This window comes from Scyliorhinus torazame, chromosome 16 (assembly GCF_047496885.1).
Source record: "Scyliorhinus torazame isolate Kashiwa2021f chromosome 16, sScyTor2.1, whole genome shotgun sequence".
NCBI lineage: Eukaryota > Metazoa > Chordata > Chondrichthyes > Carcharhiniformes > Scyliorhinidae > Scyliorhinus > Scyliorhinus torazame.
Window position 1 is genome coordinate 182,833,534 of NC_092722.1, and position 26,052 is coordinate 182,859,585.

At 48.8% G+C, this 26,052-nt stretch overlaps 1 protein-coding gene across 1 annotated transcript in view; it reads right to left on the reverse strand.

The window, feature by feature from the left end:
• sema4gb (sema domain, immunoglobulin domain (Ig), transmembrane domain (TM) and short cytoplasmic domain, (semaphorin) 4Gb) overlaps nt 1-26,052 on the reverse strand; it is a 244,050-nt gene that overhangs the window by 107,995 nt on the left and 110,003 nt on the right. Inside the window, 6 exon segments of the mRNA XM_072479570.1 lie at nt 9,380-9,534; nt 10,596-10,712; nt 14,298-14,388; nt 14,510-14,608; nt 14,907-14,969; nt 16,668-16,816. Coding sequence (XP_072335671.1) covers nt 9,380-9,534; nt 10,596-10,712; nt 14,298-14,388; nt 14,510-14,608; nt 14,907-14,969; nt 16,668-16,816 — 674 coding nt within the window.

Below are 26,052 nucleotides of genomic sequence, written 5' to 3' on the forward strand. Positions count from 1 at the left end.
TTATTATTAACCTGGGCCTCTCGATTACTGGCCCCGTGACATCTCCATTACATCACCGCCTCCCCTTATCTAGCTTCCTGTTGAATACATTAATAGTATTTACCTTACCCATTCTCTATGGTAGTGAGTTCCACATTTTCATACAACCATACATACGAGCATAGGAATTAGAAACAGTCGTAAGCCATTACTCTTTGGGTAATGACGTTCCTACTGAATTGCCTATTTGATTTCTTGGTGCATATTTTATGGCCTGATAAGGCCACCTGTGACAGATCTGATAATGGGGCAGAAACTACACTGCAATAAAAAGGGAGTGTGAGCTCTGAAGCTGCAGGAAGCCTGACTAAGCAGTGAGGTTTCCACAGTGAGTCAGCTGACGTGAATCACGATGTTGAAGATTTGACACCAGGAGGAACTATCAAGGCCACTGTTTATCTCGGAGGAAACCACAGCATTCCAAACAAGCCTGGGAGCCACTCACCACACAAGAGTGTCCCAGGGCTAAATTACAGAGCCCGGCAAATTAAATGAGAATGCTCATTATTATTCTTCAATCAGTGATTGTCATCACTCACTCCTCCACTTCACTGGGCAGCCGAGTAGTTGAAAATGATTATTCGTGTCGAGGCACATTTTGTTGTCATGGGTTTCTCCCTTCCCAGTCTCCAGAACCCTTCAACCCATTACGAATGAAAAATCTGTCTTATCTCCGATTTAAATTGACTCACTGTCCCGGCATCCACCACACTCTGGGGTAGTGAATTCCACAGATTCACCACCCTTTGAGAGAAGTAATTTCTCCTCATCTCTGCTTTAAATATAGATTATAGTGTTCAATTCTGGTCGCCACACTACCAGAAGGATGTGGAGACTTTAGAGAGGGTGCAGAAGAGATTTACCAGAATGATGCCTGGTATGGAGGGCATTAGCTATGAGGAGCGGTTGAATAAACTCGGTTTGTTCTCACTGGAACGACGGAGGTTGAGGGGCGACCTGATAGAGGTCTACAAAATTATGAGGGGCATAGACAGAGTGGATAGTCAGAGGCTTTTCCCCAGGGTAGAGGGGTCAATTACTAGGGGGCATAGGTTTAAGGTGCGAGGGGCAAGGTTTAGAGGAGATGTACGAGGCAAGTTTTTTACACAGAGGGTAGTGGGTGCCTGGAACTCGCTGCCGGAGGAGGTGGTGGAAGCAGGGACGATAGTGACATTTAAGGGGCATCTTGACAAATACATGAATAGGATGGGAATAGAGGGATACGGACCCAGGAAGTGTAGAAGATTGTAGTTTAGTCGGGCAGCATGATCGGCGCAGGCTTGGAGGGCCGAAGAGCCTGTTCCTGTGCTGTACATTTCTTTGTTCTTTGTACTTTGTAAATCTACTATCCCCTTATCCTAAAACTATGGCCTCCCGTTCTAGATTGCCCCACAAGAAGAAATATCCGCTCTATGTCTACTTTGTCAACGCCATTTATCATCTTATACACCTCAATTAGAGCACCTCTCATTCTTCTAAACTCAGTAAGAAGTCTTACAACACCAGGTTAAAGTCCAACAGGTTTGTTTCGAATCACTAGCTTTCGGAGCACTGCTCCTTCATCAGGTGAATGAAGAGGTGGGTTCCAGAAACATATATATATATAGACACAGTCAATGATTCAAGACGATACTTTGAATGTGAGTCTTTACAGGTAATTAAGTCTTTACAGGTCCAGACAGAGCAACTGGAGAGAGGGATGATCACAGGTTAAAGAGGTGTGAATTGTCACAAGCCAGGACAGTTGGTAGGATTTCGCAAGCCCAGGCCAGATGGTGAGAGGTGAATGTAATGCGACATGAATCCAAGGTCCCGGTTGAGGCCGTACTCATGTGTGCGGAACTTCGCTATAAGTTTCTGCTCGGCGATTCTGTCTTGTCGCGCGTCCTGAAGGCCGCCTTGGAGAGCGCTTACCCGAAGATCAGAGGCTCAATGCCCTTGACTGCTGAAGTGTTCCCCAACTGGAAGGGAACATTCCTGCCTGGCGATTGTCGCGCGATGTCCGTTCATCTGTTGTTGCAGCGCCTGCATGGTCTCGCCAATGTACCACACTTTGAGACATCCTTTCCTGCAGCGTATGAGGTAGACAACGTTGGCTGAGTCACATGAGTATGTACCGCGTACCTGGTGGGTGCTGTTCACACGTCTAATGGTGGTACCCATGTCGATGATCTGGCACGTCTTGCAGAGATTTCCATGGCAGGGTTGTGTGGTGTCGTGGTCGCTGTTCTGAAGGCTGGGGAGTTTGCTGCAAACAATGGTCTGTTTGAGGTTGTTCAGTTGTTTGAAGGCAATTAGTGGGGGGGTGGGGATGACCTTGGCAATCAATGACGCGTTGAAGGCTGCGAAGAGGATGTCGTAGTTTCTCCACTCCGGGGAAGTACTGGACGACGAAGGGTATTCTGTCGGTTGTGTCCCATGTTTGTCTTCTGAGGAGGTTGGTGCGGTTTTTTGCTGTGGCGTGTTGGAACTGTCGATCGATGAGTCAAGCACCATATTCCATTCGTACGGGGGCATCTTTCAGCGTCTGTAGATGTCTGTTACGCTCCTCCTCGTCTGAGCAGATCCTGTGTATACGGAGGGCTTGTCCACAGGGGATGGCTTCTTTAATGTGTTTAGGGTGGAAGCTGGAGAAGTGGAGCATCGTGAAGTCATCCGTGGGCTTGCGGTAAAGCGAAGTGCTGAGGTGACCGCCCTTGATGGAGATGAGTGTGTCCAAGAATGCAACCGATAACAGAGTAGTCCATGGTGAGTCTGATGGTGGGCTGGAACTTATTGATGTCATCGTGTAGACGGTTCAGTGATTCTTTGTCATGGGTCCAAAGGAAAAAAATCTCATTGATGTATCTGGTGTATAACGTCGGTTGAAGGTCCTGTGCAGTGAGGTCCTGTGAGTTTTCGGGAGGCAGTAGAGATCTCCAACACGGGGTGAACACGTGCTCTCATCCCACGTACTCGCCACGTTGCAGATCTTTACTGCCTCCCGAAAATACACAAGGCCAACACACCAAGCCGTCCTATCATATCAGGCAATGGGACCCTGTGTGAGAACCTCTCTGGCTACATCGAGGGCATCTTGAAACCCATCGTACAAGGAACGCCCAGCTTCTGTCACCACGGACTACTCTGTTATCGGTTGCATTCTTGGACACACCCATCTCCATCAAGGACGGTTACCTCAGCACCTCACTTTACCGCAAGCCCACGGATAACCTCACGATGCTCCACTTCTCCAGCTTACACCTTAAACACATTAAAGAAGCCATCCCCTATGGACAAGCTCTCTGTATACACAGGATCTGCTCAGACGAGGAGGAGCGTAACAGACATCGACAGACCTGAAAGATGCCCTCAAAAGAACGGGATATGGCGCTCGATTCATCGATTGATAGTTCCAACGTACCACAGCAAAAAACCGCTCCGACCTCCGCAGAAGACAAACACGGGACACAACCGACAGAGTACCCATCGTCGTCCAGTACTTCCCCGGAGCGGAGAAACTACATCTTCTTCGCAGCCTTCAGCACTTCATCGACGAAGACGAACATCTTGCCAAGGTCAACCCCACCCCACCCCCCCACCCCCCGCCCCCCCACTACTTGCCTTCAAACAACCGCGCAACCTCAAACACACCATTGTTTGCAGCAAACTCCCTAGCCTTCAGAACAGCCTCCACGACACCACACAACCCTGCCATGGCAATCTCTGCAAGACGTGCCAGATCATTGACATGGGTACCACCATTACATGTGAGAACGCCACCCATCAGGTACGTGGTACATACTTGTGCGACTCGGCCAATGTTGTCTACCTCATACGCTGCAGGAAAGGATGTCCCGAAGCGTGGTACATTGGCGAGACCATGCAGACGCTGCAACAACGGATGAACAGACATCGCGTGATAATCACCAGGCAGGAATGTTCCCTTCCAATCGGGCAACACTTCAGCAGCCAAGGGCATTGAGACTCTGATCTTTGGGTAAGCGTTTCCCAAGGCGGCCTTCAGGACGCGCGACAACGCAGAATCGCCGAGCAGAAACATATAACCAAGTTCCGCACACATGAGTACGGCCTCAACCAGGACCTTGGATTCATGTTGCATTACATTCACCCCCCACCATCTGGCCTGGGCTTGCGAAATCCTACCAACTGTCCTGGCTTGAGACAATTCACACCTCTTTAACCTGTGATTATCCCTCTCTCCAGTTGCTCCGTCTGGACCTGTAAAGACTTAATTACCTGCAAAGACTCGCATTCAAAGTACCGTCTTGCATCTTTGACTTTGTCCATATATTTGTTTCTGGAACCCACCTCTTCATTCACCTGAGGAAGGAGCAGTGCTCCGAAAGCTAGTGATTCAAAACAAACCTGTTGGACTTTAACCTGGTGTTGTAAGACTTCTTCTAAATTCGAGAGAGTATCAGCCCAAACTGGTGAATCTCTCTTCATTCTTTTTTTAATGTAAGGGGCAATATAGCGTGGCCAATCCACCTAGCCTGCACATTTTTGAGTTGTGGGGGTGAGACCCACGCAGACATGGGGAGAGTGTGCAAACTCCACACGGACAGTAACCCGGGGCCGGGATCAAACCCGGGTTCCTCGATGCTGTGAGGCAGTAGTGCTAACCGCTGCGCCATCGTGCTGCTCCCTCAGTCACCCTTCACAAGACAAAACCCTCATTAAAATAATGTTTCAGTTATCCGGATTGACTTAGTAGAATCTATCTAGCGAATCAATCTGGATATTGAAACGTTATTTTAATGAATAATAATTAAGCTAACCAAAATCAAAATGATTTCACAACTAGAACTAAGTAATGTTTATAACTGCATGGTTAAAATATTTATATTTCAACCTACTTATTTGGTAAAATTGAAATGATGCTGATCGCAAATGTGGGTCTGTCTTTAATGCTGACATCGTGAGTGCCTTTGACAAGGTTGTGCTAACTGAATGGTGGCAGGATTACGTCAGAGGGCAGTTATGAATCATCAAACATGTTGATTTGGAACGTGACTTACATAAAGGAGAGACTAGACCTTTAAAGGACACTGTGATTCAGTTGGGTTTTTATGATAATCCAACAGCTTCATGGTGACATTTACAGGTTTTTTTCAAACTAATTCAAAATTCTCGAATGGCTTACGGCAGGATTGGTACGCACTTTCTCTGATTTTGTCCGCAACCGAACCACTTCATTACTCTGCCCACAACCTGTTGCTTAGCACCGGGTCCCCTGCAGTTAAAGGTTCAGTCACGTTTCCGAGTCAGTACCATCTTTTTAAAAATTTGTTCCGGATGTGGGAGTCGCTGTCCATCCCTGGGGGCATTTAAGAGTCAGCAACAGTGGTCTGGAGTCACATGTAGGGCAAACCTGGTAAGGTCTATGACGACAGATTTCCTTCCCTGTAGGACATTAGGGAACCAGATGGGGTTTTTGCGACATGGTTTCATGTTAAACTGGATTTTTATTGAATTCAAATCTCACCGTCTGCCATGGTGAGATTTGAACCTGGGTCTCTCCAGAGTATTACCCTGGACCTGCTGGACTACTCGTCCAGCGACAATCCCACTACGCTACTGCTTCCATCTGACTTGCACCAAACTGGTGACAACCCAGAACCTCTTATGCTAATGCTAACATTTAGGCCCTGAATCTTCATGAGCGAGGTGTTCCAATCTCCAACCATAACTTGGGTGGAATCCTCAGAGGAAAATGGCCGCTTCCTCCTCGCCTCCCACCGTGGAAATTCAGTACCTTAATGTGAATTGAGTTACACCACAGGGAAAATCCCGCCGTCGCTCTCAGTGAGAGAGACCTCCAGCAGATTTTTTTTTTGCGAAGTTGCCTCCAATGAAATATGGGAGAGGGGAACAGCAGAATAGTGATTATGTTACTGGGCTAGTAACTCATGGGCCTGGATTAATGATCCAGAAATGTTCATTCAAATCCCTACCACAGCGGCTGGAGAATTTAAATCAAGTCTAAATAAAGGCTAGCAGTAGTGGCGACCGTGTATCTATCAGATTGTTGTAAAAACCCATCTGGTTTTCTGTATGTCCTTACCCAGTTGCCTGGCCTCTAAGTGACCCCGGGCCCACAGCAATGCGGTTGATTTCTAACTGCCCTCAAAAGTGGCCACTCAGGTCGTCAGAGGCCACAGCCAGCCTGCAGCTTCTGAAAAGCAGTAAATCCGCAATGCGACTGATTTGAAAGGAAAATCAGCGTCTGTGGACTGGTGTCCCATTGCGTAATTCTGGGGCCTGGCTTTTTTTAAAATAATTTTAGAATACCCAATTCATTTTTCCAATTAAGGGGCAATTTAGCGTGGTCAATTCACCTACCCGGCACATCTTTGGACTGTGGGGGCGAAACCCACGCAAACACAGGGAGAATGTGCAAACTCCACACGGACAGTGACCCAGAGCCGGGATCGAACCTGGGACCTCGGCGCCGTGAGGCAGCAGGGCTAACCCACTGCGCCACCGTGCTGCCCCAGCCTGGCTTTTGTGAAAATACATTCACAATTTAGGTGGGAAATTACAACTCTTTAAAGGGATTTCCAAATGGAACTCAAAGGCACACAAGACCATAATCTTAGACATGAAGCTATTTACGGGCAAGGCCCTCAGAGGAAACAGACTTTGTGCTCTTACAGGTCAGAGGGTGTTTCCCACCCATCTAAAATGCAGGAAGGCTATTGGATCTTTGTCACTTATGTCCCATACAGGCTGGCCCAGACTGCCGTAATCGGCATACACTTAACAGTGCAAAGTGCGAAGTTTGGCATTCTCAAGTTGTGTTTCGATTGTTGTCGCTCCAGAGTTCTATCCAATTTACAGCAGAACAAGTCATCAGAAAAGGACTCTCATGTTTGCTTTTGATCTGGACCTTTGGACAAACGGCGATTAAATGGTTCATAAAGTTTCTGTCAACCAATGTAATGAGGGAATCTGAGGCAGAGGTGTGCATCAGGAGATAGGTTGCTAAATGGCCTCCTTCTCGGTTCCTGTGTTCCTAAGGGTTGCCATCTAGCTCCCTTTAACCTGGGGTCACCCCATCTCTGGATCTGTAAAGATTTAATCACCTGCTAATGCTCGTATTCCAAGCATTGAATTCCAGTCACTGGGAACAAATAGGTCCACTGTTTCCTCTGTTCCGATGGTTTGGAGCTTTACCGGACTTCCAATAGGCCAGCAATGTGAAAGTTGCCAATTCCAAGTGGCACTACTTGAGCTGCCACCAGAGGCAGTCACTACCTCGCCAAGGGCAGCTGGTACCAAGGGCAGGATTCCCCGCGCCTCCGCGCCGAAATCGCGCTCGGCGCGGGGGCGGAGAATGGGGCGTCAGAACATTGGGTCCGTCGCCTTTCCGTGATTTTCCGCGGACCGGAGAATCGGCGCCAGTCGCGCGAGTGCGGTCGACGCTGCTCCGGTCGGGAGCCATTGAAAGAGGCCCCCGCGGCGATTCTCCGCCGACAACTGGCCGGGTTCCCGCCGGCGTGGTTCTCTCTTGGTTCCACCCGGCGGGAGCTCGGAGTGGTGGCTGCGGACCCGGTCCATGGCCGCCCTGGTGGGGGGGATCCGTCATCGGCGGGGGGGGGGCATCCGGGACGGCCAATCTGGGGGGGGCCTATATTTAAGGGGCCAGCCCGCTGTGTGGGTCTGCCACGTTGCGCAGGACCGCTGTGCGCATGCGGCGGCCAGAAGTGCAGGGTCCCATATTGGCAGCCGGAGCTGCGAGGAGCACTCCAGGGCCCTGCTCGCCCCCTTCAAAACAGAGAATCACTCTGGACTTTCTCCAGGAAAGTCCACAGTGATTCAGGCCCGTTTGCTCGCGAGCGTGGGAACATAGCCCCATTATCAGAGAATTGAAATTGGAATTTTCTGATAATGGGACTATGACCCCATGCCCGCCAGGAAACGGGCACGAGTTACTTTCTTGGAGAAAGTCCAGAGTGAATTTTCCATTTTGAAGCGGACTAGCAGGACCCCCGGATAAGTCTTCGCAGCGCCAGCTGCCAATACGGGCCAATGTATTTCTGACCGCGGGTCCGCACAACATGGCAGAGCCACTCGGTGGGCCAGCCCCGTAAATATAGGCCGATCGCGAGCCTGGTCGTCCTGGATGCTCCATTCTCCGCCCCCGCACCGAGCGCTATTTCAGCGCGGAGGCTCGGAGAATCCCGCCCCAAATTTCTCACCTTGTTTATATTACAGTACTGCCTCTAGAAGGTGGGATTTTAACAATGGGATATAAATAGAAAATGGTGGGAATGCCAGCAACACCTGCGGAGACAGGCGCTGCGGTAATATTTCATGATGACCACTAGAATAGGAACAGATATTAACGGTTTTAGGGAAGATCAGATAAAAATACTGCGGATGATAGAAATCTGAAATAAGTTTTGAATCCAATATGACTCGTCGGAAGCAAGGAAAACGGGGACGGGTTTATGGGCGCGGTCCAACGGCCTTGCCGCGCCCAATCTGTGACGCAACGAGGTCGTTAAATCGGGTGAGAGTCCTCTTGTGAGATTTACAATGCTCGGAACGCCTCGTGGAATCTAAGAGGATCTCACGAGACATCGCGATCTGGAGCTCGCCCTCGCTGAGGTCCGGGATCAAACTTTTGCGCCTGGGAGATCTCGCCATGGTACCGTTTAGCTCTGCTCCATGCAAACGCTGGCTTGGGGTGGGTTCGGGAGTCGCGTCAGGGACTCGGGAGATCAAGGCACCATTTTAAAATGGCGTCCTGATCTCTCACTGCACGGAGGAGTTCTGGCGCGCGTTCCCCGCTGAGGCCCCCAATCTACCGGGATGGGCGTTAGACAGCGGGGTGTTTCTTGGTGCTCGAATCGCTGGGAAACACCTGGCTAATCGCGCTACAGGACGCTGCCCCATTTGGGCGTTGATAGCGCCCTCTAACTCTGTTACTCTCTCCACAGATGCTGTCTGGCCTGCTGAATATTTCAAGCATGTGCTGCTTTAATGTCAGACATGCGGAATCTGCAGCATTTTAGCTGGATATTCCTCTGTCAGGTTTCATGCAACCGGGGGCCACATGCGCCCAGCAGCGTTCTGAGTGGGGCCCATGAGAGATTTTGTTTACTGTTGCCCACGCGCAGGGCTGCCAGATTCTGCTGGTTTCCACCCGCGTTATTTTCCTTTCCACCTGTATGACTGAAGTGACTCGCATGTAAAACAAGAGCACCTGAAGGGAGGTGCACGTGTATTGCACACAACATTGGCTCGGAGAGCCGTGTGCTCCCTCTGCGTCCAATCACAGCAGAGATAGTGCTCATCCATCGCACAAAACCAAGCTCTGAAATCCTCTTACCTTACAGACACGAGCCACCCTCGTGACTAGCGGCTTCCCGTTGAGCGCGTTCTCTTCGCTCAGCTTCTCCGTGAAAAACACGTAAATCTTGTCATCGTCTCCCTCGGAGCTGTTGACGCTTTCCGTCACCAGGAACGAGTCAACAAAAGTTACATCTGGAAAGAGGGAGAGAGAGCAGTGGGTGCACCGACAAGCACGGGAGCTCGAAGATTGGCGCAGCAGAAAACCATACGGTCCGCCCAGCCCGCTTTGCCATTTCGTATGATCGCACATTCTTTCACTGATAACACTGAGACGGGGAGGGCGCCAAGCTGAACACCCCACAATGTTCTTAAAAAGCTGTGCAGTGAGAATGGGAAGAGGAGAAGGTGGAGTTCACCCGCCTTTCCTTAAGGGGCTGGCTGATCCCAGCGTCAATCTCCAGATTCAGGGGTCCATCAACTTTGGCCTCAAAATAACAGCAAGAAAGTGTAACATAGACACATGCAACTCCAATTTTATTCTCAGGACATGGGCATCGCTGTCATTTATTGACCATCGCTGACTGACTGTCAATGATTTGCTCAGCCATTTCACAGGCGGTTAAGAATCAACTACATTGCTGTGACCTGAATCACTTGTAAATCAGACAAGGGCGGCAGATTTCCTTCCCTAACCAAAATCAGATAGGCTGAGTCACTCTTACTTATTGGTTTCTAAAGGCCTGATCAGCCAGGTTTAATTCAGCCCTGTTGTGTTCTTTGTTTTTGTTCTTTCAGGATGGTGAAGGTTGTAGTGTTAGCAAAAAACAGCAAGCAGTGTTTTACAAACAAAGCTCATTTATTACACTACACTGAATTAGATTCAAACATCTTACGAAGGAATTAGTTAAGTAAAGATTACACTACACCTCTACAATACTAAACTATGCTGTCAGTTAAACTATCTCACACCTACTCTGTCTCTACGCCTCTGTCTCTACGTCTCTTGCTCTCTCCTGGAAGTCAAGGAGGCATGTGGTATTTATATGGTTGCTCTATAGCACCATCTAGTGACTAGAGGAGTAACATTACATTAACCCTTCATGTACTTTACAATATCCACATACTGTGGCAAGCCCTTCTTTTCCAAACAAGAGTTGCCATGGGGATAAAACCGAGGGCGTGTGACTTCACTCCAGGACAGGCCGCCTCTGGCAGATCACAACAAGGTTGAATGAATGCATTATTTTTCTTACCATTCAGTGAATAAGGGAGAGAATCATCCATCCTGAGCGAGCGCTTTTGGAAGTTCCTCTTTATGTCTGCCAGTGCGCCATGGAAGCCATACAGTGTGGCCGTGTAGATTTTACTGTCTGTGGGAACAGCAGGTTATGGAGGTTTGTATGGTTCAGAACTTTTGGTCAAAATAAAATCTCCGCTGCCAACTTAAAAGCTACCTTTGAAGTGCACGACTGCCCTGAAGAACATGTTCTGAGTATCAGGGGACTCATGAAGAAACTTAAGGAAATTGTGCTGGGTTCCTTTGGCAAAGAGATGTTTGAGCTGAGTGACAAGGTAATGAAGGGAATTAGGAACGACGATCCAACCAAATTGGTTGCTAATGCAAGGATTCAAATACCAAGGGATTCAAGTTAGGAATTAAGTGATATGTAAAATGCAACAGAACCTTTTCATCCAAGGGCTACTGGTCACCATAACAGCTCTGTAAAGCAGGGTAGTGCACATTCTCAGGAGCTCAAGACGGTCACAGTTCCAGTTGCCCCCATGGTGGTGGTGACCGTCATGACAACCGAGGGCATTGTTATGCCAACTCAGAGTTGGGGAATTAAGTGTCAACCACATGACATGGGACCGGAATCACACGCAAACCAAAGCCAAAAAAGAGGCAACAACCCAGCCCTGAAGGACATCCGTGAGCTGGTTGCACTCTTAGAACAATCTAAAGGCGTTTGTGGTCATTCCTTCCTGATACGAACGGTTTGATGGAACAGGGTGTAGGCGGTGGCATAGACTAGTAATCCAGAGACCCAGAGTACTGCTCTGGGGTCCCAGGTTCGAATCCCGCCACTGCAGATGGTGAAGTTTGAATTCAATAAAAATCTGGAATTAAGAGTCTAATGATGACCACGAAACCATTGTTGATTGCTGTAAAAACCCATCTGGTTCACTAATGTCCTTCAGGGAAGGAAATCTGCTCTCCTTACCTGGCCTGGCCTATATGTGACTCCAGACCCACAGCAATGAGGTTGACACTTAGCAGCCCCTCAGGGGCTTAGGGATGGGCAATAGATGCTGGCACAGCCTGCGACACCAACGTCCCACGAACGAAAACTAAAAAAGGATATGCCCACATTGGGATTTGAGCTCATGACCCGGAGTCAGTAGTCTAGTTACCAGCTCTCGGAAATCATTTGCCAAGCAAAAATATCTTTATAAAACGGGATAATTCTTCAACAGGTTGGTTAATTGGAATAAAAAAAACAGAAAATGCTGGAAAAACTCAGCCGGGCAGGTAGCATCTGCGGAGAGAAAACAGAGTTAACATTGGGGTCTGCTCTGAAGAAGTCATATGGACTCGAAACAGTCGCAGCAGAACCTTCCGTCGACGGGAGCCACCGATCTCCCGGCCATGCACCCACGCCCACGCGGGTTTCCTGATGGCGTGGGGTGGCTACAATAGGAAACCCCATTGGCCGGCTGCAGGCACAGAGAATCCCGCTGCCGGCGGGGGTGCGCCGCGCAGGAAAACGCGGCTGGCGGACCGGAGAATTCCGCCCTTTCTTTCCCCACAGATGTCACCAGGCCTGCTGAGTTTTCCCAGCAGTTTCTGATTTTATTTCGGATTTCCAGCATCGGTAGTATTTTGCTTTTCTATTTGGTTGGTTCATTGGAGCAGATCGGAAGTAATCTCATCTTGTTATTCACAAGAAGCCATAGCGGAATAAAAGATTATTGCCTCAAAAGCCACCGTGTTGTTTAGGTTTTATGATACACGTTTCGACTTAAGATACTTCCTGCACCTAGAGACACAGGAGGCAGACAAAGCACATGCTTACATTTGTTTTCTGAAATTTGTTTTTCCTGGACCAGGAAACTAGCCTGAAGCTATCGCCTGAAGGAAACTATTCCTGCTCGTAAAAGAATTTAGGTACAAGAGGGCACAGATTTAAAGTGATTCGCAAAGGATACAAAAGCAATGTGAGAAAAATCTTCTTCACACGGTGAGTAGTTCAGGTCTGGAATGCACTGTCTGCAAGTGTGGTGGAGGCAAGTTCAATTGGGGCATTCAAGAGTGTCATGTTCTGAAGACTGGCCGATAGGAATGATGTACTACAGGACATCAAGTTTAAATAATTTATTATGAAACAACTGTGAGGTAAGATAACTGGAATAAATAAATAAGCCCGTTAAGTGATAGCTGGCTACAGACGAGTTTCTCCGCCCACCCCCCCGTGTGGTGTGTTTCTCGGCAGCGAGAGGCGGCCTGCCAAAGACGGAGGCAGGATCATCTGGTCTCGCAGCTGCCAATGGTATTTCCCATTGAACCCACCCCATCCCGCGGGAATCCCGGTGTGCCTTCGGCAGGACCGGTGCGAAGAGCCGGAAGATCCCATCCCATCCTTTCTGAGCTGACAAACTCGGGTGGCCCGAACAGAACAGGCAGCTGTGCAGGCTGAGAAAAGTAGACGGTGGAAGTAAATCAAGAGCTGGTGGCCGTGTGACGTCACCGAGTCAATAAGTTTAAAACGCCTGCGAGCTGTAGAAGGAAGAAAGGTCAGAGGTCCCACAGATCTGAATGGCCTGGGGATATGGGATAGAATGGAACACCGTGTATTAATTGCATCATAGTGAGGCTGCTGAGAGGAGGCAAAAAAAAAACATGCATTAGGAGTTTAAGACGAGGAAAATAAGAAAGCTTAGTGCCGTAATAACACAAACAGACTTGGTAAAATAGAACAAAAAGGGTGAGTCAGAGTTCGAAAGCATGGGAACGAAGGATCGACATCAAACAGCAAGCTTTTAGCAATGCCGTAATATCCTCCTAATGGACACATTAGGGGTAATTTTCCAGATTCACACTCACAGCCAGGAGCACTGCCCGCTGGGAGGATGTGTCAGGAATTCAAACAACACAAAGCAGAAGATGCTGGAAGCATTCAGCCGGTCTGGCAGCATTTGCAGACAGAGAAACGGTTGATTAATCTGGGCGGGACTATGCGGCCGCACCCGCCGGCAAGCGCCTTCCGGCGGGCAGACAACGGGAAACCCCATTGGCAGTGGCGAGACCGGGAGATCCCGCCGGCAGCCGATGGCAGGCCACCTCCACTGCCGCAAAGCACACCGCGGGGAGGTGGGGGGGGGGGGGGGGGGGGGCGGGGGGGGGGACGACGACAGGGGCCGCGGGAGCGAATCCCGCCCGCTGTTTCTTTACATCGCAACTCAAACGCCGAAGCGTTAACTCTGTTCTCTGTTTCTCTCTCCGCAGGGGCTGTTTAGCACAGGGCTAAATCGCTGGCTTTGAAAGCAGACCAAGGCAGGCCAGCAGCACGGTTCGATTCCCGTAGCAGCCTCCCCGAACAGGTGCCGGAATGTGGCGACTAGGGGCTTTTCACAGTAACTTCATTTTGAAGCCTACTTGTGACAATAAGCGATTTTCATTTCATTTCACAGATGCTGCCTGACCTGCTGAATATTTCCAGCATTTTCTAGTTTTTAGTATAGATTTCCACCTCCACGATGCTTTGCTTCCTGAAATTCAAGAGATTCAGCATGATTTTCCCGGCCGTTTACTGAGGTGGACAGGCATTTCCTCGGATGTCAAAGGGCAGGCTTCCTCTGAACCCGATGCACCATCAGAAAAATAACCTTGATTAGCTGCACCCGAGTACAAACGCACAAAACACATTTACCAGTAGTGTCGAATGAATGCTACCTACCGACAATGAGGCCCGTGTATCCAACTGTGGGGTCGTAAGGACATTTCTCTTTCCCCTCAAAGGCAGCTGACAAAGTGAAGTTCTCGATCTCCTTAATGGGGGGGGGGGGGGGGGGGGAGAAAGAATCAAGTTAAAGTGGCAAGAACACCTGTAGAAGTCATGCATCGCAGGAGAATGTTTTTACCAGCAGCGTGCCATGGGGAAATACTTACAATGTAAGCACAATGGGGATGGAAGGCATGCGTCCCACAGGTAAATAAATGGGTTTCATTGAACCTTTTCAAAAGGCGGATATAGTTGAAGCAGTCGATCTGTAAAGAGCGCAAGATATTTTACAGTCACTTTAAACCTCCAAAGCATTCATTCAGTCTGCCAACAACAACTTGGAACAAGATGTCTCAAAAGACTCCCCGGGGATGTTCTCAAAATAAAATCACACAGAAAATTTGGCACCAGGCCAGGGGGGGGGGGGGGGGGGGGGGGGGGGGGGGGGGGGGGGGGGGGGGGGGGGGGGGGGGGGGGGGGGAGGATGATGGGTTGATGGGGCTTGTTGTGAGGTTGGACATGGGCAGGAGAGGTTTGGATGAGCTCAAGAGGTTTAATCCGTACCTCAGTGTAACCCCGTTTCTCTAGACAGCCAATTCTTTCCTCTGAAGAGACTTTCCAATGTATCTGTTAACAAAAAGGTATTTAAATACATTAGTGAAGCAAACTTCAATCCCTCTGAAGAGACACATTAGAGGCAGCAATGAGAGTTTGCACGTTATCGATCAATGAGCTCAGGTTCAATTCAGCTCAGCTCCTGATCGGAGACATACTGGGATTCACCTGATTCTGGGGTTTCTTGGCTACTGAGTGAGATTATTAGTATTTACACTGGAGTAAGGGTAAGTGGGATGGACTCACCAGAGAGGAGGAGGGGGGGGTTGGCTATTGCAACAGTTTACCGCAAGGTGCCCAAACAGGAGGGACCGCTGTCCACTCACCCCCGCACTGAGCAGTTAGGTCATCAGGTCACCCGACGGCCTCACCACGTGAGAGGCTTCAACTGGCCAATGGGCGGGTGAACGAGATGCCAGACACTTACCCTGCCACGGGTAAAATACCATCAGAGGTTAGTAGAAAACAGGCACAATGCCCCTGCCATGCCACCTAATTTTAAGCACTCCACACCTGCCTACGCATTCCCAGGGCCGGAGGTTGGGAACAGCAAACGTCAGCCATTGTTTTTAAGGCGTTTTTGTACACGTTTTCCTTATCATACACCAAAAAAGAATCTTGATAATGCATGCATGTTACCATGGGGATCCTTACAGTCCGAATCAAAAGTTTCCTGCTGACAATGTTCAATGGAATAACACACTCCATATAAAGTAACTTCTGCCATGCTGATCACACAGGTTAAGAAACACTCTCCCAGCTGTGAAGTGTTCCGTCTAAAGTATTGGCTTGCCCAGTACTGGAGCCTAAAAGCGAGATGTGCTGTTTCTATTATAAATGTGAGCGTAGGAATTTACAATGGAATATAAAAGGACAGAATCTATGGCTTTACAATGGAGACTGAGTTACTGGACCCATGCTCGGGTCCAATTGTCGCTGCTCTCTAACCCTAACCTGGCCCAAGGCTAACTATGGTATGCTCTCCCACACGCCCACCTCCCAGCGCACCCACCCTTAAGGGGTATCACATTGCAAAGTACTGCTGACAGTGGAAAGCACTGCCTGAAAGAGTGGCAGTAAATGATCAGAGGGTTAGATAGGGTGGACAGTGAGAGCCTTCTCCCGCGGATGGAAATGGCTAGCACGAGGGGACATAGCCTTAAACTGAGGGGTAATAGATATAGGACAGAGGTCAGGGGTAGGTTCTTTACGCAAAGAGTAGTGAGGCCGTGGAATGCCCTACCTGCTACAGTAGTGAACTCGCCAACATTAAGGGCATTTAAAAGTTTATTGGATAAACATATGGATGATAATGGTATAGTGTAGGTTAGATGGCTTTTGTTTCGGTGCAACATCGTGGGCCGAAGGGCCTGTACTGCGCTGTATTGTTCTATGTTCTATGTTCTATGATTCAATAGCCACTTCCAAAAAGGAAACTTGATCAATGCTTGAAAAGAAAATCCTTTGTTGAGCTATAGATTAAATAGGGTTACAGGGATGGGCAGGGAGGGGGAATGAGCCTAGGTAGAGTGCTCTAGGTAGAGGGTCACTAAAGACCCGATAAGCCAAATGACCTCCTTCTGCACTGTAGGAATTCTATGGTTCTATCGTAGGTAGAGTGTGACTATTTGGACAGCTCTCTCAAAGAGCTAGCATGGGCACAGTGGCCTGAATGGCCTCTTTCAGCACTCTACAATGTATAATTCTTACCACTCTTGTGGAGCTGTCATTGATGTTGCTTATATTCAGGGCAAAAATGGCTCCTCTCGCTCCAACATAAAGAAGCCCCAGTTTCTCCTCGAGCCAGAATGTGGTGTAGTTGTACACGGTGTGACTGAATTGCTTGTGATCAAGTAAATCTGCAAGAGAGAAAAAAGGCGTTTGGAAGATTAATTTTTTGTGCATACTTCAGGAGAAGGTACAGCAGTGGCTTGGAATTTATTCAAAGCTTCGGATCAGGAGGAGATGCCAAGTTGCCCCTCAAGCTTGTTCCACCCGTCAGTCAGATCATGGATGATTTGTATCTTAACTCCATCAACCCTTAATACCCTTGTGTATCAAAAATCTTTCAATCCCAGCTTCTCCAATAATGCACACAAAGTCACCTGAATGTGCCCGCCCTCTGTCGTGGTTCAGACGAATAATTCATACTTGGGAGGAGGTATCAGAATCACAGAACCTTTACAGGGCAGAAGGGGCCCATTCGGCCCATCGAGTCTGCACTGGCCCTCTGAAAGAGCATTCAGCCTGTGGTGTTAATAATAATCATCTTTTGACTTCCGGGTGCGGCGATGACCAGCTGAGTCGCACGTTTCGGCAGCTCCCGGTGTAACGGACTTTTGGGCTCTTAATAAGAGCCCCAACGGCAATTGGGTGAACCAGAAGGGAATCCCCCCTGGATACGGATGGAAAAAGGAGAGGAAGGTGGCCGGATTGCGGTGGATCCTTTAGAGCAGCGGCAAGGAAGGCAAGCAAAAACCAAGATGGCGTCGGAAGGTGGCAGTTTAATAAGGGGCCCTGAACAACACGAGTTTTTGAAACGCTGCGTGGAAGAACTCAAAAAGGAAATGAAGAAGGAGCTGTTGGCCCCGATATTACAGGCGATCGAAGAGCTAAAGGAGGAGCAAAAGACCCAGGAGCGGGAGCTTCGGGTCGTGAAGGCAAAGGCTGCCGAGAATGAGGACGACATACAGGGCCTGGTGGTGAAGACGGAGATGCACGAGGCACACCATAAATGATGTGTGGAAAGGCTGGAGGCGCTGGAGAACAACGCGAGGAGGAACAACCTAAGGATTCTTGGCCTTCCTGAAGGTGCGGAGGGAGCGGACGTCGGGGCATATGTGAGCACGATGCTGCACTCGTTAATGGGAGCGGAGGCCCCGGCGGGTCCGCTGGAGGTGGAGGGAGCATACCGAGTGATGGCGCGAGGACCGAGAGCAGGAGAAATTCCTAGAGCCATAGTGGTGAGATTCCTCCATTTTAAGGACAGAGAGATGATCCTTAGATGGGCAAAGAAAACTCGGAGCAGTAAGTGGGAGAACGCGGTGATCCGCGTATACCAAGACTGGAGTGCGGAGGTGGCGAGAAGGAGGGCGAGCTTTAATCGGGCCAAGGCGGTGCTTCACAAAAAGAAGATAAAATTCGGAATGCTGCAACCGGCAAGACTGTGGGTCACATATCAAGGGAGGCACCACTACTTTGAGACGGCGGATGAGGCGTGGACTTTTATCGTGGAAGAAAAATTGGAATGAGCGGGTTATTAAAAAAAAGAACGTTTGAAACAAAGTGGTGGGGCGAGTATGGGGGGCGAAGAAGGGGGGAAAGAGGAGTTTTATGTTATTAATCCTGCGATGTGGTAACTTTTCTCTCTTCCACAGGAGGTGGTCGGGGGAGGAAAGGAGGTGGAAGAGATGGGGTGTTGGCCATTGGGGGCGGGGCCAAGGGGGAAGCGTGGGCTCGGTTCCCGCGATATGATAATCATGGCGGGAATAGGGAAGCAGGAAGGAGGGGGCATCGCACGGTGCGAGCCGAGGTGGATGGCTAATCGACAAGGGGGGGGGGGGTAAAAAGCCCCCCAACCCGGCTGATCACGTGGAACGTGAGAGGGCTGAACGGGCCAATAAAGAGGGCACGGGTACTCGCACACCTTAAGAAACTTAAGGCAGACGTGGTTAGGTTACAGGAAACGCACTTGAAACTGATAGACCAGGTGAGACTACGCAAAGGTTGGGTGGGGCAGGTGTTCCATTCGGGGCTAGATGCGAAAAACAGGGGGGTGGCTATATTAGTGGGGAAGCGGGTAATGTTTGAGGCAAAGACTATAGTGGCGGATAGCGGGGGCAGATACGTGATGGTGAGTGGCAAACTACAGTGGGAGACGGTGGTTTTGGTAAACGTATATGCCCCGAACTGGGATGATGCCAATTTTATGAGGTGTATGCTAGGACGCATCCCGGACCTAGAGGTGGGAAAGTTGGTAATGGGGGGAGATTTCAATACGGTGTTGGAACCAGGGCTGGACAGGTCGAGGTCCAGGACTGGAAGGAGGCCGGCAGCAGCCAAGGTGCTTAAAGATTTTATGGAGTAGATGGGAGGAGTAGACCCGTGGAGATTTAGCAGACCTAGGAGTAAGGAGTTTTCGTTTTTCTCCTATGTCCACAAAGTCTATTCGCGAATAGACTTTTTTGTTTTGGGAAGGGCGTTGATCCCGAAGGTGAGGGGAACGGAGTATACGGCTATAGCCATTTCGGATCACGCTCCACATTGGGTGGACTTAGAGATAGGGGAGGAAACAGAAGGGCGCCCACCCTGGAGAATAGACATGGGACTAATGGCAGATGAGGGGGTGTGTCTAAGGGTGAGGGGGTGCATTGAAAAGTACTTGGAACTCAATGACAATAGGGAGGTCCAGGTGGGAGTGGTCTGGGAGGCGCTGAAGGCAGTGGTTAGAGGGGAGCTGATATCAATCAGGGCACATAAAGGAAAGCAGGAGAGTAGGGAACGGGAGCGGTTGCTGCAAGAACTTCTGAGGGTGGACAGGCAATATGCGGAGGCACCGGAGGAGGGACTGTACAGGGAAAGGCAAAGGCTACACGTAGAATTTGACTTGCTGACAACGGGTACTGCAGAGGCACAGTGGAGGAAGGCACAGGGTGTACAGTACGAATATGGGGAGAAGGCGAGCAGGTTGCTGGCCCACCAATTGAGGAAAAGGGGAGCAGCGAGGGAAATAGGGGGAGTGAGGGATGAGGAAGGAGAGATGGAGCGGGGAGCGGAGAGAGTGAATGGAGTGTTCAAGGCATTTTATAAAAAATTATACGAAGCTCAACCCCCGGATGGGAGGGAGAGAATGAACGGCTTTCTGGACCGGCTGGAATTTCCCAAGGTGGAGGAGCAGGAGAGGGTGGGACTGGGAGCACAGATTGAAATAGAGGAAGTAGTGAAAGGAATTAGGAGCATGCAGGCGGGAAGGCTCCGGGACCGGATGGATTCCCAGTTGAATTTTACAGGAAATATGTGGACTTGCTCGCCCCGCTACTGATGAGGACCTTTAATGAGGCAAAGGAAAGGGGACAGCTGCCCCCGACTATGTCTGAGGCAACGATATCGCTTCTCCTAAAGAAGGAAAAGGACCCGCTGCAATGCGGGTCCTATAGAACTATTTCCCTCCTAAATGTAGACGCTAAGATTCTGGCCAAGGTAATGGCAATGAGGATAGAGGATTGTGTCCCGAGGGTGGTCCATGAGGACCAAACTGGGTTTGTGAAGGGGAGACAGCTGAATACGAATATACGGAGGCTGCTAGGGGTAATGATGATGCCCCCACCAGAGGGGGAAGCGGAGATAGTGGTGGCGATGGATGCCGAGAAAGCATTTGATAGAGTGGAGTGGGATTATTTGTGGGAGGTGCTGAGGAGATTTGGTTTTGGAGATGAGTATGTTGGATGGGTGCAGCTGTTGTATAGGGCCCCAGTGGCGAGTGTGGTCACGAATGGACTGGGATCTACATACTTTCGGCTCCATAGAGGGACAAGGCAGGGATGCCCTCTGTCCCCATTACTGTTTGCACTGGCGATTGAGCCCCTGGCAATAACATTGAGGGGTTCCAAGAAGTGGAGGGGAGTACTTAGAGGAGGAGAAGAACACCGGGTATCTCTGTATGCGGATGATTTGTTGTTATATGTAGCGGACCCGGCGGAGGGGATGCCAGAGATAATGCGGACACTTCAGGAGTTTGGAGAATTCTCAGGATATAAACTGAACATGGGGAAAAGTGAGTTGTTTGTGGTGCATCCAGGGGAGCAGAGCAGAGAAATAGAGGACTTTCCGCTGAGGAAGGTAACAAGGGACTTTCGTTACTTGGGGATCCAGATAGCCAAGAATTGGGGTACATTGCATAGGTTAAATTTAACGCGATTGGTGGAACAAATGGAGGAGGACTTCAAGAGATGGGACATGGTACCCCTGTCACTGGCAGGGAGGGTGCAGGCAGTTAAAATGGTAGTCCTCCTGAGATTCCTCTTTGTGTTTCAGTGCCTCCCGGTGGTGATCACGAAGGCTTTTTTCAAAAGGATCGAAAAGAGTATCAGGAGTTTTGTGTGGGCCGGGAAGACCCCGAGAGTGAGGAAGGGATTCTTACAGCGTAGTAGGGATAGGGGGGGGCTGGCACTACCGAGCCTAAGTGAGTACTACTGGGCCGCCAATATCTCAATGGTGAGTAAGTGGATGGGGGAAGAGGAGGGAGCGGCGTGGAAGAGATTGGAGAGGGCATCCTGTAGGGGGACTAGCCTACAAGCTATGGTGATGGCCCCATTGCCGTTCTCACCGAAGAAATACACCACAAGCCCGGTGGTGGTGGCGACTTTGAAAATTTGGGGACAGTGGAGACGGCATAGGGGAAAGACGGGAGCCTTGGTGGGGTCCCCGATAAGAAACAACCATAGGTTTGCCCCGGGGAGAATGGATGGGGGATTTGGAATATGGCAAAGAGCAGGAGTAACGCAACTGAAAGATCTGTTTGTGGATGGGAAGTTCGCAAGTCTGGGAGCGCTAACCGAGAAATATGGGTTGCCCCAAGGGAATGCATTCCGGTATATGCAACTGAGGGCTTTTGCGAGGCAGCAGGTGAGGGAATTCCCGCAGCTCCCGATGCATGAGGTGCAGGACAGAGTAATCTCAAAGACATGGGTGGGGGGCGGTAAGGTGTCAGATATATATAGGGAAATGAGAGACGAGGGGGAGATTATGGTAGATGAGCTGAAAGGGAAATGGGAAGAAGAGCTGGGGGAGGAGATTGAGGAGGGGCTGTGGGCGGATGCCCTAAGTAGGGTAAACTCATCGTCCTCGTGTGCCAGGCTAAGCCTGATTCAATTTAAGGTGTTACACAGGGCGCATATGACTGGAGCATGGCTGAGTAAATTTTTTGGGGTAGAGGATAGGTGTGCGAGATGCTCGAGAAGCCCAGCGAATCACACCCACATGTTCTGGTCATGTCCGGCACTACAGGGATTCTGGGTGGGGGTGACAAAGGTGCTTTTGAAAGTAGTGGGGGTCCAGGTCGAACCAAGCTGGGGGTTGGCTATATTTGGGGTTGCACAAGAGCCGGGAGTGCAGGAGGCGAGAGAGGCCGATGTTTTGGCCTTTGCGTCCCTAGTAGCCCGGCGCAGGATACTGTTGATGTGGAAGGAAGCCAAGCCCCCGGGGGTGGAGACCTGGATAAATGACATGGCAGGGTTTATAAAGCTGGAACGGACTAAGTTCGTCCTAAGGGGATCAGCTCAAGGGTTCACCAGGCGGTGGCAACCGTTCGTCGAATACCTCACAGAAAGATAGAGGGAATGGAAAAGAAGAAGGCAGCAGCAGCAGCCCAGGGGGGAGGGGGAGGGAGGAACCAGAAGGAGTCTCAGGATTATTAATATATATGTATAATATGTATAGGTCGTTGCTATAAATAATTGTATATTGGATTGTTAAACCATATTTTTGGAGAGTGTTTATCTGAGACAAGGCAGTTGCCATTTAGTTTTAGTTTTCGTTTTTGTTATATATTATTTATTCTTTGTTTATAAAACAGGTCATTGTTATTTATACTGTTATATTATTGTGTAAAGGATACACAATGTACTGTGATGGTTGACCAAAAATTTTCAATAAAATATTCTTTAAAAAAAAAATAATCATCTTTATTGTCACAAGTAGGCTTTCATTAACACCGCAATGAAGATACTGTGATTCCGTCGGTACACAGAGGGAGAATTCAGAATTCTTAGCTGGTACGGGAATTGAACCCGCGCTGCTGGCCTTATTCTGCATCACAAACCAGCTGTCTCGCCTACTGAGCTAAACCAGCCACAAAGTGTTCTTTGTGTTGCTAAATTCAAGATGGTTGGCGTAGACCACAAATAGCTTTTAAATTGAACAAAGCTATAAATTTATTAACACTACTTAATTGGATTCAACACTTACTCCTATATAATACACAGTTGATAGTTAACACATAATCTGCATTCATCTACTAATCTCTACACTATTACATTAACTATGATCTGCTCTCACTCACAGTATCTTTCCTTCAGTTTGTGCTCTAGCTTTCTCCTCAACCTCTCAACCCAAGGCTTAGCATCAATGCCTTATATAGTTGTACATCTAGCTCTCCCTAGTGGCTGATTTAGACATTTAATTAACCCCTTACCATTCTTACAATTATGATGTCACTGCTCAGTCCCGCTACCCCTTCCTTACCCCCGGAAGGAGTAATAGGTGTCTATGGAGTCATAGGGCAGATTCACCAATCTCACCAGCCTCCCAATGAGCAGCCAGGTCTTAAGGAAACCCGAGATTGAGAATCAGTATTAGAATGTTTTACTTTTATGTCTGAAGACCTTACCTTGAGGCAGATCCCTGGTGGGAATGCAGAATTGCTCTGACATCGAAATAAAGAGTCAATGGTTTGAGCTGTAGAAGTAAGTGATGAGAAATAAGGAGAGAAGATCGGGAAAGTAAACTCATTTATCGAGGGAGGGAGGGATAGTCGGCGGGAATTGCAGCCAATTGAGTACTTTCTGAAGTGCAGTCACTGTTGTAATGTAGGAAGCACAGCAGCCAATTTGCGCACAGCAAGCTCCCACAAACAGCAATGTGATAATTGATGTGTTAAGTGAGTTGGTTCAATGATGACTGCAACAGGATGCAGTGAAACGAGAAACAGGCTGCCGACACAGGAGATGGTCCATCTGTTTTATTGAACTTGCTGATTACTGTACATAATCTGCTGTGGGGTGACACTCTATCAATCTAACTGTTAACCTCCTACTGGCTTGACCAGACTAGCTCTCTACCACATGGAGATGGTGCTCACTGGCTTGTGCACTCTAACTATCTCAGTAGCTGTGTCCTGTGAGAGAGAGGGAGAGTCTTAATGCCCTGTGGGCTTTATAGTGGTGGTGTCCTGTCTGGTGATTGGTTGTTCTGTGTCGTGTGTGTCCATTGGTTATCCTGTGTGTCAATCACTGCCTGTCTGCACCTCATTATATACATGAGTGGAAATTATTACAATAATGATCAGATTGTGGGATAAATGCTGGCCAGGGGGATAACTCCCCTGCTCTTCTGCAGAAATAGGACCATGGGATCATTTACATTCTCCCAGGCAGGCAGGTGGGCTCTGTTTGATGTCTCATGCTTGGAATGTGAACAAGAATTTACAATTAATCATGTTTCTGAGTTTATTCCAGTTGTATGACTTGTTTTTTTAAACAGGAGTGAAAGATTCAGCTGGATTGATCATGGCACTGTGTCAAACAGGCAAGGAGCTCTAATGAAACAGCTCAATCAATTAGGTGGCAATCAGAAGCACTTTTCTGATCCCGGCACGGATGATTCTGAGTTGATGAATGATGATCCCTGGTTTGTTTTCAATTCTTCCTGTAGTATGTCGGTGGAGGTTTCTCACTGCTAGATTATTGGAAAGCGTACAGGAGACCAACAAGAATCTTCAGGGAAATGCAAGAATCTTCAGGGAAAAACCCAAAGTTAGGCACCTCTTTGATAGATGAGCAGCAGCAATCTCCTTCTCACTGTATCCCTCAACTCTTTCAGCAAAGAAAACATTGAAATGAAAAAAATGAAATGAAAATCGCTTATTGTCACAAGTAGGCTTCAAATGAAGTTACTGTGAAAAGCCCCTAGTCGCCACTTTCTGGCGCCTGTTCGGGGAGGCTGGTACGGGAATTGAACCGTGCTGCTGGCCTGCCTTGGTCTGCTTTCAAAGCCAGCGATTTAGCCCTGTGCTAAACCAGCCCCTATAAGAAGAACATTCATTGGGTCAGGTGGCTCACTTTAGGGTGGTAGTTGGGATTTTACCATTTGTGCAATACATTGAAGAGACTCTTTTTTTCTATCTAATAATAATAATCACTTATTGTCACAAGTAGGCTTCAATGAAGTTACTGTGAAAAGCCCCTAGTCGCCACATTCCAGTGCCTGTTCGGGGAGGCCGGTACGGGAATTGAACCCGCGCTGCTGGGCTTGTTCTGCATTACAAGCCTGCTGTCTTAGCCACTGTGCTAAACCACAGAATTTATAGCACAAACAGGCCATTCAGCCCAAAGGTGACAGGGAATGCAGCGAAGGTTCACCAGACTGATTCCTGGGATGGCAGGATTGTTGTACGAGGAGAGATTGGCTTGACTAGGCCTGTATTTACTGGAGTTTAGAAGAGATGAGAGGGGACCTCATTGACATTTGTACAATTGTGACAGTGTTGGACAAGCTGGGTGTAAGGATGTTAGCTGCAATTTAACAAAAGGAGTCAGCGGCAGGAATGACCTGACCGAGGTCGCACTCATTATTTCCTGCACTGAGGAACTCCATGAAACCATTGTCGAAAAAACCCATCTGCTTCACTAATGTCCTTTCGGGAAGGAAATCTGCCCTCCTCACCTGGTCTGGCCTACATGTGACTCCAGACCCCCAGCAATGTGGTTGACTCTTAAATGCCCTCAAGGATGGGCAACAAATTCTGGCCCAGCCAGCGACGCCCACATCCCATAAACAAATAAGAAAAATGTCCATAGCCAATGCTACATTATGAAGCTTGCGTTAAATTGCTTCTTTTTACAATCCACAAACTCCGTTACTTTGTGATCAAAGCAAATATAGTGTTAAAACATAATTCGTTATTAACTTCCCAACAGAGATTGCAGCTATTTTGTATATGCAAACAAAATCATATGAAAAGTCTGGCTTCTGGGGGGGCGACGCAGCGGCGCAGTGGTTAGCACTGCTGCCTCACGGAGCGGAGGTCCCGGGTTCGATCCCGGCCCTGGGTCACTGTCCCCGCGGAGTTTGCACATTCCCCCATGTTTGCATGGGTCTCACCCCCACAACCCAAAGATGTGCAGGTGGATTGACCACGCAAAATTGCCCCTTAATTGGGAAAAAAAAGAACTGAGCACTCTAATTTTTTTCTAATTGAAAAAGAAAATTTAATTAAAAAAGAAAGTCTGGTTTCTGTTTCGTGCTGTTAATGCAGACAATTGGAACGCTCTCTCATTTTAAGCCACCAATTAAACACCCCCAGGTTGGTGATAGCACG